The following is a 15,714-nucleotide window of genomic DNA, read 5'->3' as shown; positions in this document are numbered from 1 at the left end:
AGAAAAAAGGAAACCTTGAGAGGAAAAACCTGGCAGATACCAACTTAACTAACTGATCAACTCAGGGCCATCATTAATGGCACAAACACATATAAATGTATCCTGATATGATCCACTGATAAGGAAAGAATAATTGTGTAATTATTCTTGCCAAAAATGCTAAATTAGAATCTAATCAAGAGGAAGCACCAAACAAACCCATACTGAGGGACATTCTATAAAATAACTTGCCTGTAATCTTCCACTATGTTAATTTCATGAAAGGAAAACAAAAATGCTGGAGAACTGTTTTAGAATAATGAAGACTAAAAAGACATGGTGAATCTAAATACAATCACAAACCTGGACTGAATTCTGTACCAGAGGGAAAAAACGCTAAAAGTCATCCCTGAAAGAATATTGGTTGGTAATTAGACCAAAGTATCATATAGATGAAAAGTTTAGTGAAGTAGATAACTGTACTTTGATTTTTATCCTTGTTCTTAGGAAATACATATTAAAGGGTGTGATTATATGCGACCTACTCTGAGATGGTTCAGGAAAAAAGTATGTCTCTCTCTCTCTAAATATCTATAGACATAAAGAGAGTAAAAAAAAGAAAGATAATGATAAATGTGGCAAATGTTAAAGAACACTGGTGAGGGGTGTCTGGGTGGTTCAGTCAATTGAGCGTCCATCTCTTGGTTTTAGCTCAGGTCATGATCTCACAGTTCATGGGTTTGAGCCCTGCATGGGGCTTGCTTGGGATTCTTTCTCTCTGCCCCTGTCCCACTCACTTATGCTCTCTCTCTCTCAAAATAAATAGGTAAACTTAAAAAAAAATAATGTGCCTGAAGAGATAATCTGGAGGGAAAAAAAGAAACATTGGTGGATCTGGGTAAAGGGTCTACATGAGTTCTTTGAATGATTCTTGCAACTTTTCTATGTTTAAAATTATTTCAAAATATAAAGTTAAAAAAGATAAATGACACACTTTTACTATCTATGGACTATTATAAAATAAAATGTAGTTAAGTGCATTTAAAAGGAGACATTGCAAAAGTATAGCTTTCCAATAAAGGACTGCATCTTACCCCAGTAGTTGCCACAGGAAGTGGATTGGCTGTGTAAAGGCTTCTTTTTCCATCATAAACTGGTCTACGATCCCCAAATATCGTCACTTTAAAATGCTGAACCATTGAGTCAACCACCTCCCTAAAAAAGGGGGAAAATACATTCACATAATCCTCTGCATGATGAAATACAAACATTTAACTAAAGTAATTCCTGCACTATTTAAAGCTGCCAAAATTCTAAAAGACAATAATACATGATAATTTCAGGACCATACCCTAGGACATGAGAAAGGATAATTTCTGGAATGTGATATGAATTTCAAAAGAACGAGAGAAGAATGAACCTAGTAAATGATACTTAACTCATTCTGGGCCACAGTAGACCTTTAAAATATTATTCCTAGAAAATGATCCTAAACCCCTTTTACCATTTCTGACTACAACCTGACACATTCATTTCTCCATCAAGAGAATCTGATGCTCTTCCCTCTGTGCTCAAATATCACCTTGTATATATATCTATTAGAACATTTACTCCAACGTATTATAATTATTTCATGCTTCACTTCTATTAGACTGTGAGATTTGTGAGAACACACCTGTATCCCCCTCAATCCTTTCAACTCCCCAAATCAGTCTTACAACATTATGTAGCCAGCAAGAATATTCTGAAGACTGTTTTCACCTAGCAAACATTTGTATCCTATATATACTTACATGGAAAGATATTCAAGACGTTTACATTAAAAAAAAAAAAGGACTTCAGTGAGAATACTACTAAATGTCCACAAATCAAAACATTTATTTTTGTACACACATTATTTGTAAAAGCAGTGGAAAGATATCTAGAAGGATATGTACCAAACAGATACAGTGGTTCCCTCTGGAAAGAGAAGTGAGGAATGATTTTTTTATTTTGCTTAGATAATCTAAATATATTATGATGAGAGTGTACTTACATATTACTGGTAAAATTTATAATACATTTAAAAATGTAATAAACGGGAAAGAAGAATACTGAATTCTACCCTATGGGTAGGAAGGAGAGAAAGGAGAGAAAAAGGCATTTTCTGGTACAAAATAATTAAGCTGACCTGGTATCTAGAGCAATTTCCCACATGCTTAAAATTTCTGTTTTTCACTTCAATTTCATTTTGCTGAAACTATTTAAATAATGAAGCCTCTTCTAGAGTAAATTTTACAAAAAAGATTTGTTTCACTGATCAGTTTTTACACAGAAAACAAATTTCAAAGATTTTTCTGCCATTTAAGATTTTTTTTTTGCAGCCATTAATTATCAAGCCCAGTTTCTTAGGTGAAACTACACAGACCTAATTTGTAAGAATGCTTTGACTATTCACTTTTTACTCAACAGTAAAATGGTATAATTTTAATCTTACCAAATCCTGGCAACCCAATCAAAGCACTCTCAGGATCAAAATGGTGGCAATTAAAGTAGCTGTGACAAAACATGTTAAGGATAAAGAGCGTTCTGTGTTGATGCCTAGCACAGTATATTCTTCATCAATGTTCTAACAGTGAACAATCTACCCCCAAAAAACTGCTAGAACCTCCAGTGGAATCTAAAGGTGAATTCAACATATCTCCCCCAAGCTATCTGGTTATCCTCCCATTCACTACTTTTTAATTATTGGTGCCTTCATCTTCCCATTTACCAAATTCAAAAACTGGCTCATTTCTTCACCCAATTAGTTGCTGACTTTACCTCTCTGCAGTATTTCTCACATCAGTCCTTTGCTTTTTCATTCCCAATTATCACCATCCTAAATTATAACCTCATGTCCCAGTACCTGGATTATTTTAAGTCTCTTGATTTTTATGCCTTTTATTTTTTCTTCTCAAACACAACTTACTTATCACTGCCAAATGGGTCCCTAAACTATACTTTTATTTCCAAGGTACAAAAGGCTGTTAATCATACTCCCCAATTCATGGCTTATATCATCATTCAATTGTGTANATGAACCGCGAGATCATGACCCAAGCGAAAGTCGGACGCTTAACCGACTAAGCCACCCAGGCGCCCCAAGCCCCTCTCCTTTCATAAATTATTTTCTCCTGATGTTTGAACATCCTTCTATTTATATATATTCCCATCTTTATTCTCTGGCACTAGGTTTTTTAAATGTATTTATATTGGGGCGCCTGGGTGGCTCAGTTGGTTAAGTGTCTGACTTTGGCTCAGATCATGATGTAATTCATGGGTTTGAGTCCCACATCAGGCTCTGTGCTGACAGCTCAGAGCCTAGAGCCTGCTTCGGATTCTGTGCTTCTCTAAAAAATAAACAAACATTAAAAAAATAATAAGAAGTATATTTATATTGCTGTGGGACACTTAGTTCATTGTTTCTGATTGATGCAAAGTACTTTATATGTTGTCTGTCTATTCACCCAACAATGCAGACTTTAACTGCCAGCCACCAAATATAATATAAGCAATACAATATCTCTTACTATGTCCCTTTGTGGACTTGAGTGAAAATTAATTGCTGGTTATATACTCAGGAACCAAATTGTTAGGTCCAAGTGAATTTTATCAACTAAATGAACTGCCAAGTTGCTCTCGAGAGTGGCTACACAATCTATATTCCTGGAGGTTCCTATTTCCCTACATCCCAGACAAGATTTGGAATTATCCAGTTATGTTTTCTAATTTTTCCTAGTCTAGGAGATAAAACTAAAAGGCTTTATTTATTTTTTAATGTTTATTTTTGAGAAAGTGAGAGCACACGGGGGGGAAGGGGCAGGGAATGAGGCAGACAGAGGATCAGAAGCAGAGAACCCAATGTGGGGCTTGAACTTACAAACCATGAGATCATGACCTGAGCTGAGGTCGATACTTAACCAACTGAACCACCCAGGCACCCCAAACTAAAAGGTTTTAATTGACATTTCTACTATTGCTAATGAATGAGCATTCCATCATGTGTTTGTGTTTCTTCTTTTGTGAATTCCATCAAATTCCCTTCACTTTGTGCATTTGCTCATTTTTCTATTATGGCTCCAGTATTCTTTTTTTTTTTTTTTTAATTTTTTATTTATTTCTAGGAGAGAGAGAGACAGCGTGAGCAGGGGAGGGTCAGAGAGAGAGGGAGTCACAGACTCTGAAACAGGCTCCAGGCTCTGAGCTGGCAGTCAGCACAGAGCCCGACGCAGGGCTCGAACCCACGAACCGCGAGATCATGACCTAAGCGAAAGTCGGATGCTTAACCGACTAAGCCACCCAGGCACCCCAATGGCTCCAGTATTCTTACTGAACTGAAGGAGTTTCTTTGATATTTCATATACTGATTCATTAACAAGTTTAGTCATTGCAAATATCTTCTCCCAAATGTTGTATGCTGGTTGGCAAAGTCTATTTATCTGCTGAACTGAAATCCTTAATGTTGTATCAACAAATGAATCATTTTTCACCTTATGGTTTCATGCTTTTGATGTTTAAAAAAAATACCTTACTAATACTAAGGCACAAAGATGTATGATGTTTTATTAACTTTATAGTTTTATCTACATTATTTTGGTCATTAATCCATCTGAAGTTCTTCTTTATAAACACTGTTATATAAAGACTTATTTCTCTCCACATAAGCCAGTTGTCCCATACTATCTATTAAAGAGTCTATACATAACCAATCAATTAAAAATGCCATTTTTGGGGCCACCTGGGTGGAGGAGTCAGTTAAGTGTCTGACTCTTGATCTCAGCTCTAGTCACGATCTCATAATTGTGAGTTCGAGCCCTGCCTTGGGCTCTGCACTGATGGTGCAGAGCCTGCCTGGGATTCTCTCCTTCTCTCTGCCCCTCCCCGGCTTGTGCACTGGTGCGCTCTCTGTCTCAAAATAAATAAATAAACTTTAAAAAAATAAACGCCATATTTTATCTTAGTAAGTTCTCAACATATAAATGAATCTGGCAATGAATATTGTCCCAGTAGTTTATTTGTTCTTAAACCAGTATCATATGTGTTCACAATTACTAAAGTGTTTTGTTATACTGCAACATGAGGCAAGGCAAGTTTCTTTTCTTTTCTTTTTATAAGTTAACTAAGACATTCATGGAAACTTTTAACCAGAATAAACTTCTAAAGACACCCCCTTCAAAAAAAACTATCAATACCATAACAAAAGAAATATATCTAGTGCCCTACATACAGTAATAATAAAGTATCTGTTAGTTAAGAAACCCTCAAATTATACACACTTGGGAGACAAGACTAGTATGCTAAACACCAATTAGCATGTTAAAAGTTACTAAAAATCTAAAACAGTGAACTCAATGAAGATGAAATATAATAGAGGCAATTGTAAAATCTAAACATTTATGATTAAAAGCTCAACTGCAATAAGAATAGATTAAAGGATGTGAACTTACTCACTGCTTTTGTGGAAAGGGGCTTTAGATGACTCTATGTCCAGAATGAGCTAATAGTGGGATGTAGCTTCCTCAAAATTAATGAAATAAGGTTGCATATATTTAAGTATCCCAGTATAAAGCAGGTAACCATTCCATCAAATATTATATGTCATTTCACATTCTAAGTACTCTGTTCAATTTGGAAAAATTTAAGACCCTAAAAAAGACCCTAAAAAAATGAAATATAACCAGAAGAAGGTAATCCTGATAGAAACTCATGTAACATGAGTATAAATAAATCAAACCAAGGACTTCAAGTCCAGAATAGGAAAGACTCATAGGAAATTATAGAAACCTCTGGCTATTTTGATGGACTGTCATGTGATAAACTAAGCAGAAAATCTATCTTCCTTGAAAGGATAGAACTAGGACAAATAGTTGGAAAGACATAAGAAGCGAGACTTTGGAACAAAAATTTCCCATATTTCCTAACCACCAGAATTATTCCCAAGTAGATTACACTATCTTATAAAGTACCTGAGTTCATCTTTGCTAGAACAGTTCGAGGAGCAGTTATGTCATAGAAGATACCAACTAGAACACACCAACCAGAAGACTGAAATGAATAATGTCTGCAATCTCCTCTAATAGTAAAGTTTAACTAGGGGAATACCAAATAATGAAACACTGCAGATTTTACCATGGCATCAGATATAAAAATTTCTTTATGAATAATTACACTAAACATTGATTTGAATTTAAGCTCTCAAAGCCTTAAAAGAATGGTGTTAGAATTCCATAAACACTGACATTAAACTAGTGTTAAGTTTATAATTACTAAAACCTATGTACCTATGTTTCAAAGGGAATCAGCTTTTATAAGGACCATCATTTATTATCAGGTCTCTTTACTTTTTTTTTAATGTTTTTTTTTATTTACTTCTGAGAGGGACAGAGACAGCGTGAGCAGGGAAGGGTCAGAGAGAGTATACCACTCTAAAGGCACCACTTTAGAGTTTTAATTAAACTTTAGTATGCAAGCTAACAAAATTACAAATCAAGGAACTGCAAATTTTCACTTATCTCAAAGATACTGTGGCAAAGGGTAATGTACTAGACTGTTCATCAGGCAGGGGTGCCTGGGTAGCTCAGTCAGTTAAGCATCTGACTTCAACTCAAGTCATGATCTCATGGTTCATGAGTTCAAGCCCTACATTGGGCTCTCTGCTGTCAGCGCAGAGCCCACTTCGGATCCTCTGTCTCTCTCTCTGACCCTCCCTGGCTCACATGTTCTCTCTCTCTCTTTCTCCCAAAAATAATAAACCTTGAGAAAAAAAAGAATGTTCCTCAGATAGGCATGTGGAACTAAAGAAAAAAACTCTAAAATAGTACTTTATCTAGTCATCTATTCAGCTATAGCAGCAAAGTTGCTCACTGTACTGTGAAGAAAGTATGAACTGGGAAACTGCCAATTTGAGAAACCTTTGCAACATATGGTAACATAAGCACTGGAGGAGAAGTAAGTAGACTTAAGTTTGCCCACTTTGCCACTAAATTGTTATGAAAGTTACCTGGCCTCTCTGACTTTAGTTCCTTCATCAGTAAAAATGGGCTAATAGTTTACAGGCTGCTGCAGGGACCATATGGGATATTAGTGAAAGCAATTTGGGGGAGGGGGGAGCAAATATATATACTATTTTTAATTAAAAATTCAAGCATAATTATCTCATAAATATACTTCAAAACTATATTGAAATACTGAAGTCTTCCAAACAACAAACAGATACAGCACAATGCACTAATCCAAAGAATAAGTTCTGGTAATTAACATAAACTGTGAACCGAATTTTCTCTATATCATAGTTGTGGAGCTGTTTTTTGTCTTATGTGAGATTGTCTTTTATTAGAACAATGGGAAGAATCCTTGGATCTTTTGTTCAAATGTAAAAATTTTAGTGCAACATTTAAGAGTAAATTGTAGTATAAAAAATAAAAATAAAATTTTAAATGTTTTAAATTAGAAAGGCGGGGGGCACCTGGGTGGCTCAGTTAAACGTCAGGTCATGATCTTGCAGTTTTTGAGTTCAAGCCTCGTGTCAGGCTATGTGCTGACAGCTCAAAGCCTAGAGCCTGCTTAGGATTCTGTGACTCCTTCTCTCTCTGCCCCTACCCTACTCACATTCTGTCTCTCTCTGTCTCTCTCAAAAATAAACAAACACAAAGAAATTTTTTTAAAGAGTAAATCGTAGTAAGTTTATAATAACCAAGACACAAAATATTTTAACTTCCAAAGCAATTTTTAGATAGGCAATTTGGGAAAGAAAATCTGAGTAAAGAGAGAGAAGAACTTCTAACCAATCTTTAGTGGCTTCCTTTTACTAATAACCTTTGTCTGAGAAGGAAAGAATTCTTGCAGAGTATAATATGATACATTTTTTTTAGAACCTCAGGATAGAATTTAAAATCCTTAATATCTGGTGATTACTACAAAAATGGAACCTACCTGAGTATATTAGGTCTTATAAAGGGCTACAGCCTACCTTTCCCACTCTTACCTCAACCACCACTTCCTACATTCTGGTACCAAGTCTTTTGACTCCATCATGCTCTGGTGCACAGACTGTAAAGTAAAATTTAATATTGGTTTCAGTAAGTTCCATTTTACCACCTGACTCATACAGCAGAAAAATGGTAGGAGAGGGAAATTTTAATGTAAAAAGGAGAAGAAATTATTTTTGTTAATTGTTACTGTATGCTCACAGAGACCCACTTTCCTCTCATTTCTAGGTACCTCTTATTCTCTGCTCCCAAAAGATAGAATGGGAAATATTATTCTAGTCTATAGAAACCATGAAATATTTTCACCCAAAAGTGACTATTCACATTAATTTAGTATTCACAGCTACAATAAATTAATCTGTCACTATAGTAAAGACAGAAAGAAGGAAGATTGCTAGGTCTAACAAGAAGATAAATCACCCAGAGGCTTGCTTATAAAACACAACTAAAACAGCTGGTAGTCTCTCCTTATATTCTTCCAACCTTGAGTTTATCTTCATAACTCCTAAGTAAGACAGAAGGTAGCCAAATGAATACTTCTGCATCAAGATAAAGTTTAAAAGAGAGCAGAGAAGGAGTTATACTTTAGGTCAAATTTTTAGTATTTGATAATATAAAATCTGTAGTACACCAGAGCATTTTACTATAAACTATCTTCATGATAATTCCACATTGGTGTGAATTCTTTCATAATCTATGTAACCACATTAGCTAAGCCAGTGGAGTAAATTTCTAGCCGTCACAGATAACTGATAGATTACTTTAGATTGAAAAATCATTTTTTAACTCAAGCTGGCTTATACTAACAATTCTTTTCTAGAATACTTCTCCCTCAGGCCACCAATGACTTCTTTAAAAATATGGTCTCTTTTCAGCTATTACAGTCCTATACTTTGTCTTGGTTCTCCTACCTTTCCAATCTAAGTGTCTACACTGGTAAACCTTAAACAACAGAATCCCTAGAAATCCATTCTCAATCTTGACTCTGTACATTTTCCCTAGCTTCTCCCCCCTCCACCACCCAGCTTTTAACTATCACCTATATGCTAACACACCTCAAATCTCAATCTCTATCTTGATTTCCTGAGCTCTAGACACTTATTTCCAATAATCTATTGAACTCCTCTATTTTCATGTTTCTTATGCAATTCAACCTCCAAATATTCAAACAGGAAATTAAAAACTTGGTCCTTTCAGCATCTGTATTTTTGTGAAGGTTATCATTATTGCACAAACTAGGAATTATGAAGCCTTTCCCTCCACACCTAAATCTCTCTTTCCTTTCCTTCTACACTAAATTATTCATTCTTCTTCCAAATGTTACCTCTAAACCCTCCCCTTTATCACCATTGTCACCGCTGGTAGTTAAGTCTTAGCAAACAATACCTCTAATCTAGAAAAGTAGGTATCAGAGGTGCTAGTGGGTTTGCTGGAGTATGAGGGGGAAAAAAAGAAGTATTTAATTTTCATCTATTATTTAGAAATTAAGAGTTATTAACATTCATGAATATGGATCGACACTAGTATTGTCCCTTACCCCATGTCATATGATTGGATATAACATATGGCACACCAGAAACCCTAAGAGAATAACAGGACTTCTGCAACATATAAGAGTTAACAGTGTATTGTAATAATGCTGTATTGTGGCAGATGATAACTATACTTTTATCTTGATGAGCACAGCATAATGTATAGAGTTGTCAAATCACTATGCTGTATACCTAAAACTAATATAACACTGTATACAACTACCCTTCAATTAAAAAAAAAAAAAAAAGAATTAACACTGGAATTCTCATTCACTTCAGCATGTTGCAACTTATTTCTGTTCAAGTGTATAGCATATGTTCAATCAGAGTTTTGGTGTATTAATCTGAAATTTTCAAATTAGTAAACATTTTTAAACAGTTTATTTCAAAATATTGTTTCCCACCTTTAATTTTTCTATAGTTATGTAATACATTAGGACAGTAGTATGTTTCTGTAAAGTTAAAAACTTTCAATGTGTGTGAATATACATTTATTTACTTATTGTTCAGTCCATGGTCAAACATATTTTAAGTAATGGGGATGAGTAATCAAAGATTTGAAGACTACAGATCTAGACTACTGCAACAGCCTTCCTAATGTTCTCTAGAACTCTGGTCTTTCTCTTCTCTAATTCATTTGCCACACTGTCATTAGTTATGCTTTTAACTATAGATGTTCCTCATTTGCTCAAAGCCTCCAGTGGCTATTCACTGTTTCTGAATTCATAAGCCTTAGCATGCATAGATTTAAGACCCTTAATAATTTCCCCTTTGGCTAAATTTTTAGACTTGAGCTACTCTGTTTATATTGGTCTATTTCTGTTATATAAATATGTCATGCTTTTGCTATGTTCGCTCTATATGGATTATTCTTTCTCCTGCTCCACTATTTAGTTCAGATACCATGTCATATATCCCATCTTCCTCCCCAACTAAAAGCAGGAATCATTACTCTTTCATCACAGCACATAATGCACAACTCACAGGATTTCTCACTACATACAGATTATGGAATTTCTAGCAAGGATCATCTTATTTTATATTGTTATCTTATTGTATCTTGTATCTTTCGTATGTTACAAAAAAGGGGCACGGTAAGTTAAACAGTTAATGACAACAGGGGTGACCTTAAAATGACCTTTTAAGTTTTAAGTTACTGCAGAATTTAGAATTGTAATTCCAGTGAGGGTCCATATATTCTAATCTAGTACCAAACAGCATTCTACCTTGGTACAACTATATAGTAAATTCAGATGATTGGCTTACTTTTTAAAAAAAAATTTTAAGGGGCACCTGGGTGGCTCAGTTGGTTAAACATCCAACTTCAGCTCAGGTCATGATCTCACGGTTCGTGGGTTAAAGTCCTCCATCAGGCTCTGTGCTGACAGCTAGCTCAGAGCCTGGAGCCTGTTTCGGATTCTGTGTCTCCCTCTCTCTCTGACCCTCCCCTGTTCACACTGTCTCTATTTCTCTCTCAAAAATAAATAAAACATTAAAAAAAAAAGAAAATAAAAAATAAAAATAAAAAATTTTTTTTAATGTTTGTTTATTTTTGAGAGACAGACAGACAAAGTGCAAGTGGGAGAGGGGCAGAGAAAAAAAGACACAGAATCTGAAGCAGGCTCCAGGCTCTGAGCTGTCAGTACAAAACCTGACACAGGGCTCAAACTCACAAACCATGAGATCATGACCTGAGCTGAAGTTGGAAGTTTAACCAACTATGCCACCCAGGCAGACCTCAGATAATTGGTTTAAATTGACTTAATTTAAGAAAAAAAATGCAGCAGACTAAAAATAAAAAAATTATGACACACCCATAACTGAATACTAAACAGTTGTTACTATAATTGAAATCTACACAAATAGATGCTAGAAATAAACCCTACCTTCTAGCCCCTGATGTTTAGAAATATATTTACTTATGAAAGTATCTTTGAACTTCAAATATGTTGTAGAAATATTAGCTAGATGACTAAATACTACTGAGTAACTTATCTGGATGCCACTTAAAAGAATTTTTGAGATCTGAGGAGCGCCCGGGTGGCTCACTTGGTTAAGTGGCTGACTCCTGGTTTCGGCTCAAGTCATGATCTCACAGTTGGTGAGTTTGAGTATCGCAGTGCAGAGCCTGCCTGGGATTCTCTCTCTCTCTCTCTCTCTCTCTCTCTCTCTCCCCCCCTTTCCTCTGTCCCTTTCTCTCTCTCAAGATAAATAAACTTACAAAAGAAGAATTCTTGAGACTTGAAATAATCACCACTTGTTAGCTTTCCTATCTTCCAAGTGATTAACAAGGAAAATAAAACTTGTTTATTAACTAACATATACTGTATGGTACAGTTTCCCCAAGATAGCTAAATATTCAAAACTACAATTGTTTGATTTTCACCAGCAGTATTTTCTGGTGTATATTCTCTAAATCCTTTTAACCATATCTACAGATACGACACCAAAAGGGCAACTGGCCAAAGAAAAAAATTGTTTTTCGTCAAAATAAAAAATGCGCTTCAAAGGCCACCATCAAGAAAGTGAAAGGCAACATGAAGAAAAGGAGAACATTTTTGCACATCTTTTATCTAATAAGGGACTTTTAATTATACATGTAGAGAATTCCTACAACTCAGTAACAAAAAGACAAAACATCCATTTTAAAAGTGGGCAAAGAACCTGAATAGACATTTCTCCAAACATATACAAATGGCCAGTAAGTACATGAAAACATGCCCAACATCATCAACCACCAGGGAAATGCAAATCAAAATAATAATGAGACACTACCTAAAACTCCTAGATGGTTATAATAAAAAGACAGATAACATATGGTGACAAGGATGCAGAGACTTTTAATCATCATACATTGCTAGTGGGAATGTAAAATGATGCAGCCAGTTTGGAAAAGAGCCTGGCAGTTCCTAAAAAGGTTAAACAGTTACCAAATCATTCCACTCTTAGCAATACACCCAAAAGAAATGAAAACACATGTCCATACAAATCTTGTATACAAATGTTCAAAGCATTATTCATATGTGCTAACAACTCATATGTCCATCAACTGATGAATCAATAAACAAACTATCCATACAACGGAGTGATTTTCAGTAATAAAAAGGGATGAAGTACTGATACATGCTACAACATGGATGAACCTTGAAAATGTGTGAAGTTAAAGGGGTCACTCAAAAGGCCACATATCATATGATTCCTTTTATATGAAATACCCAGTAAAAGCAAAGCTGTGGAGATAGAAAGTAGATTAGTGGTTGGCAGGGGCTGTGGGGTAGGGGTGGTTAGGCAATGGTAAGTGACTACTAAGGAGTAATGGGGTTTCTTTTTGGGAGGATAAAATGTTCTAAAACTTGACTGTGGTATATGTTAAGTAACTAAAATTTAAATAAACACTTGAAATAAAAAGTTATCAAGCTAACTGTGGTAATGGTTGCATTCTGAACATACTAAAAACTACTGAATTATACACTTTGAGTGAACTGCATATGAATTTCGTACAAATGAAGTTATTATTTTAAAAAAGTATGTCCCTCTCTTAGCATATTACTTATTTACAACACTGTGCCAGTGACATTCCTAATAACAGCAGAAAGGGAGTTCTTTCCAACACTCTGATTTGAGATTTCCATTTAAAAGCCAAAATGGAATCAATACAGATTTATTTTTTTTCCTTCTAAAATTCAATCATCAATATTATACAACTATATGCAATATGCACAAATATTTTGTACTATATCATGAATTACAACAAGAGTAACAGTGATCATAATAGTACAATGACTATAAGATAATGTTTCATTTATAAAAGAAAACTGAACCAAAAAAAATACAACCACAATCTAATACTATCTTAAGATTCCTTCAAATCTTTATTCATGTTTAACAGTAACAGATCTTACAGTTGTAATCATGCTTTGATACAATTTTTCCCATGTATCTACTTCACTACTTAATGATTTTGAGTGAGTACACAACAATCTATTTGAGGTTTATCCCAATACATATTCAGCAATTGGACAAACTAGCATAAAACCTTGTTAAGGAATTTATTTATACTCTAGGTCAGTATTTCTAAAAATATTTGATTTTTAGTTATTGAGACCATTCACTTAAAAAAACTGGAAATATTTAAAATCTGCTTAACAAACATGCTCTTGCCAAATGATCATTTTCAATCAAAATCATTAAATTGGCAAAAAAGCAACACACACGTAGCCTAAAGGGGTGAGGAAAGGACAAAACAAGCAACAGACAGAAAATCTAAAGTAGAGAAGTTGACTCACAAAATGACTCACGAGCATTCCCTGGGTATTTTGTCCAAGAAAACTCCTCTGACTAAAGTGGAAACTTGTTTGGCTACAATCCATCATTCTACTTTTATGATTAATGCCATGGTGCCAAATATTTGAGCATGTGGCATATGGACAAGAAAAACCTCCTATGTGTTGATTTAAATACTGGAGCATTTTGGCCCCTATCTGTTGAGCTAATATGGAATAGGAACTGTCTAGTTGAATCTAGTTCCTTCTAACTTCTTGAACTCTAGCTGTTGAAGAGTAGGAACTGAACAAATTTCAGAAGCCTACCAACAATTTTAACTGACTAGTGATGTAGTAATATTGCAAAAGTGAGGATAAAAGCTAATCTTTTGAAGGAATAAAGGCAGTAAGTTTTGCAGATACTCATAAAATCTAGTCACTATTATTAACAAAGAAACAAAGAATAAAGTTGATTTATATAATTTTAAGACTCTCAAAGAAATCCTGTAGCTCCTATGAAAACTCAAATTAAGATATAGGATAAAAAACTTCCATTTGGAAATATCTAAATTACAGATGCTTTACTCCTACCGGCAAACAACATAACAAGACAAGAAGCAACCCAACAGACAAAATATAATTAGGGAAGTAAATTAAAACCAGAATGTACACACCAAATTATTACATATATTTTTCCCCAAACTTAACCAATATGTTGAGTATCCACATGTGAAATTCTAAGCTATTTAATTTCTTTTCTTTTTCTTTTTCTCTTTTTTTTTTTTTTAAAGTAGGCTCCATGCCCAACATGGGGCTTAAACTCACAACCCCGGGATCAAGAGTCAGATGCTGTACTGACTGAATCAGCCAGGTACCCCAATTTGATATACACTTACATAATATACAAATAACTCCCTCCTCCCTACCAAAACTAAAAAGTTAAATAGAAGAAGGAACAAACCTAATAAATGTTATTTTTTACCTAATATTACACTAGTCCCTCAGAATTCCTCTAAAAAATTAAAACTCTGAGCTGACATCTCTCTAAGCTCCAAGCCTCCATTTCCCATTATCCTCTCAATTATAACCCATCTTGTCTTTAAAGCAATTTTGTTTTCCTAACATTTTCATCATATGATTCTCCTACTTAATAAATAACCAACAACAATTCTTTACTATATACTGTTAAAATTAGGGATTGTTCTTTTGGGCAGGGCAAGGGGGAAAGACAATAGTAAGGAAATTAGTTCAGAAATATCTGTCTTAGGAGAAATATTTACCAATGCTCAGTCAGTTGAGCATCTAACTCTTGATTTTGGCTCAGGTCATGATCAGGATCGTGGGATCGAGCCCCTCGAAGGGCTCTGCACTGACAGTGCACAGCCTGCTCAGGATTCTCTCCCTCTCTCTCTACCCTCCCCTCTCCCCCACCCACAGTTTCTCTTTCTCAATTTTAAAAAGAAAAAAAGTTTAATAATAATAAAAAGAAATATCTGCCTTAGACCAGTTAAAAAGATTTACTTAGACTAATAAGTGTCTTTTTAAAATACAAACATCAGGGGGACCTGGGTGGCTCAGTTGGTTAAGGGTCTTGATTTGGGTTCATGTCATCATTCCATGGTTTGTGAGACTGAGCCTTGCACTGGGCTCAATGTGGAACACAGAGACTGCTTGGGATTCTCTCTCTCCCTCCCTCAAAATAAACAAACTTAAAAAAAAGTTTATTAAAAAATAAAATATGGAGCACTTGGGTGGCTCTGTAGGTTAAGCATCCAGCTCTTTTCTTTTTAAACCTTTTTTAATGTTTATTTATTTATTTTTGAGAGAGAGAGAGAGAGACAGAGAGAGAGAAAGAGAGAGAGAGACAGAGTGTGAGCAGGGGAGGGGCAGAGAGAAAGAATTTTTATGACACAGATTTTAAGACACAGATTC

At 34.9% G+C, this 15,714-nt stretch overlaps 1 protein-coding gene across 3 annotated transcripts in view; it reads right to left on the bottom strand.

Moving 5' to 3' along the window:
• LOC144222592 (protein argonaute-3) overlaps positions 1 to 15,714 on the bottom strand; it is a 122,401-nt gene that overhangs the window by 82,842 nt on the left and 23,845 nt on the right. For 2 of the 3 annotated variants that reach the window (XM_077753110.1, XM_077753109.1), the window contains exon 4: positions 1,074 to 1,194. In XM_077753110.1, coding sequence (XP_077609236.1) covers positions 1,074 to 1,194 — 121 coding nt within the window. Of the gene's footprint in view, positions 1 to 1,073; positions 1,195 to 7,984; positions 8,050 to 15,714 lie in introns of all 3 variants that reach the window. The other variant, XM_077753111.1, reaches the window with a different exon arrangement.

Source organism: Crocuta crocuta, unplaced genomic scaffold (assembly GCF_008692635.1).
Source record: "Crocuta crocuta isolate KB4526 unplaced genomic scaffold, BGI_CrCroc_1.0 scaffold303, whole genome shotgun sequence".
Taxonomy (NCBI): Eukaryota; Metazoa; Chordata; class Mammalia; order Carnivora; family Hyaenidae; genus Crocuta; species Crocuta crocuta.
This window is presented reverse-complemented; position numbering and strand designations above follow the sequence as displayed.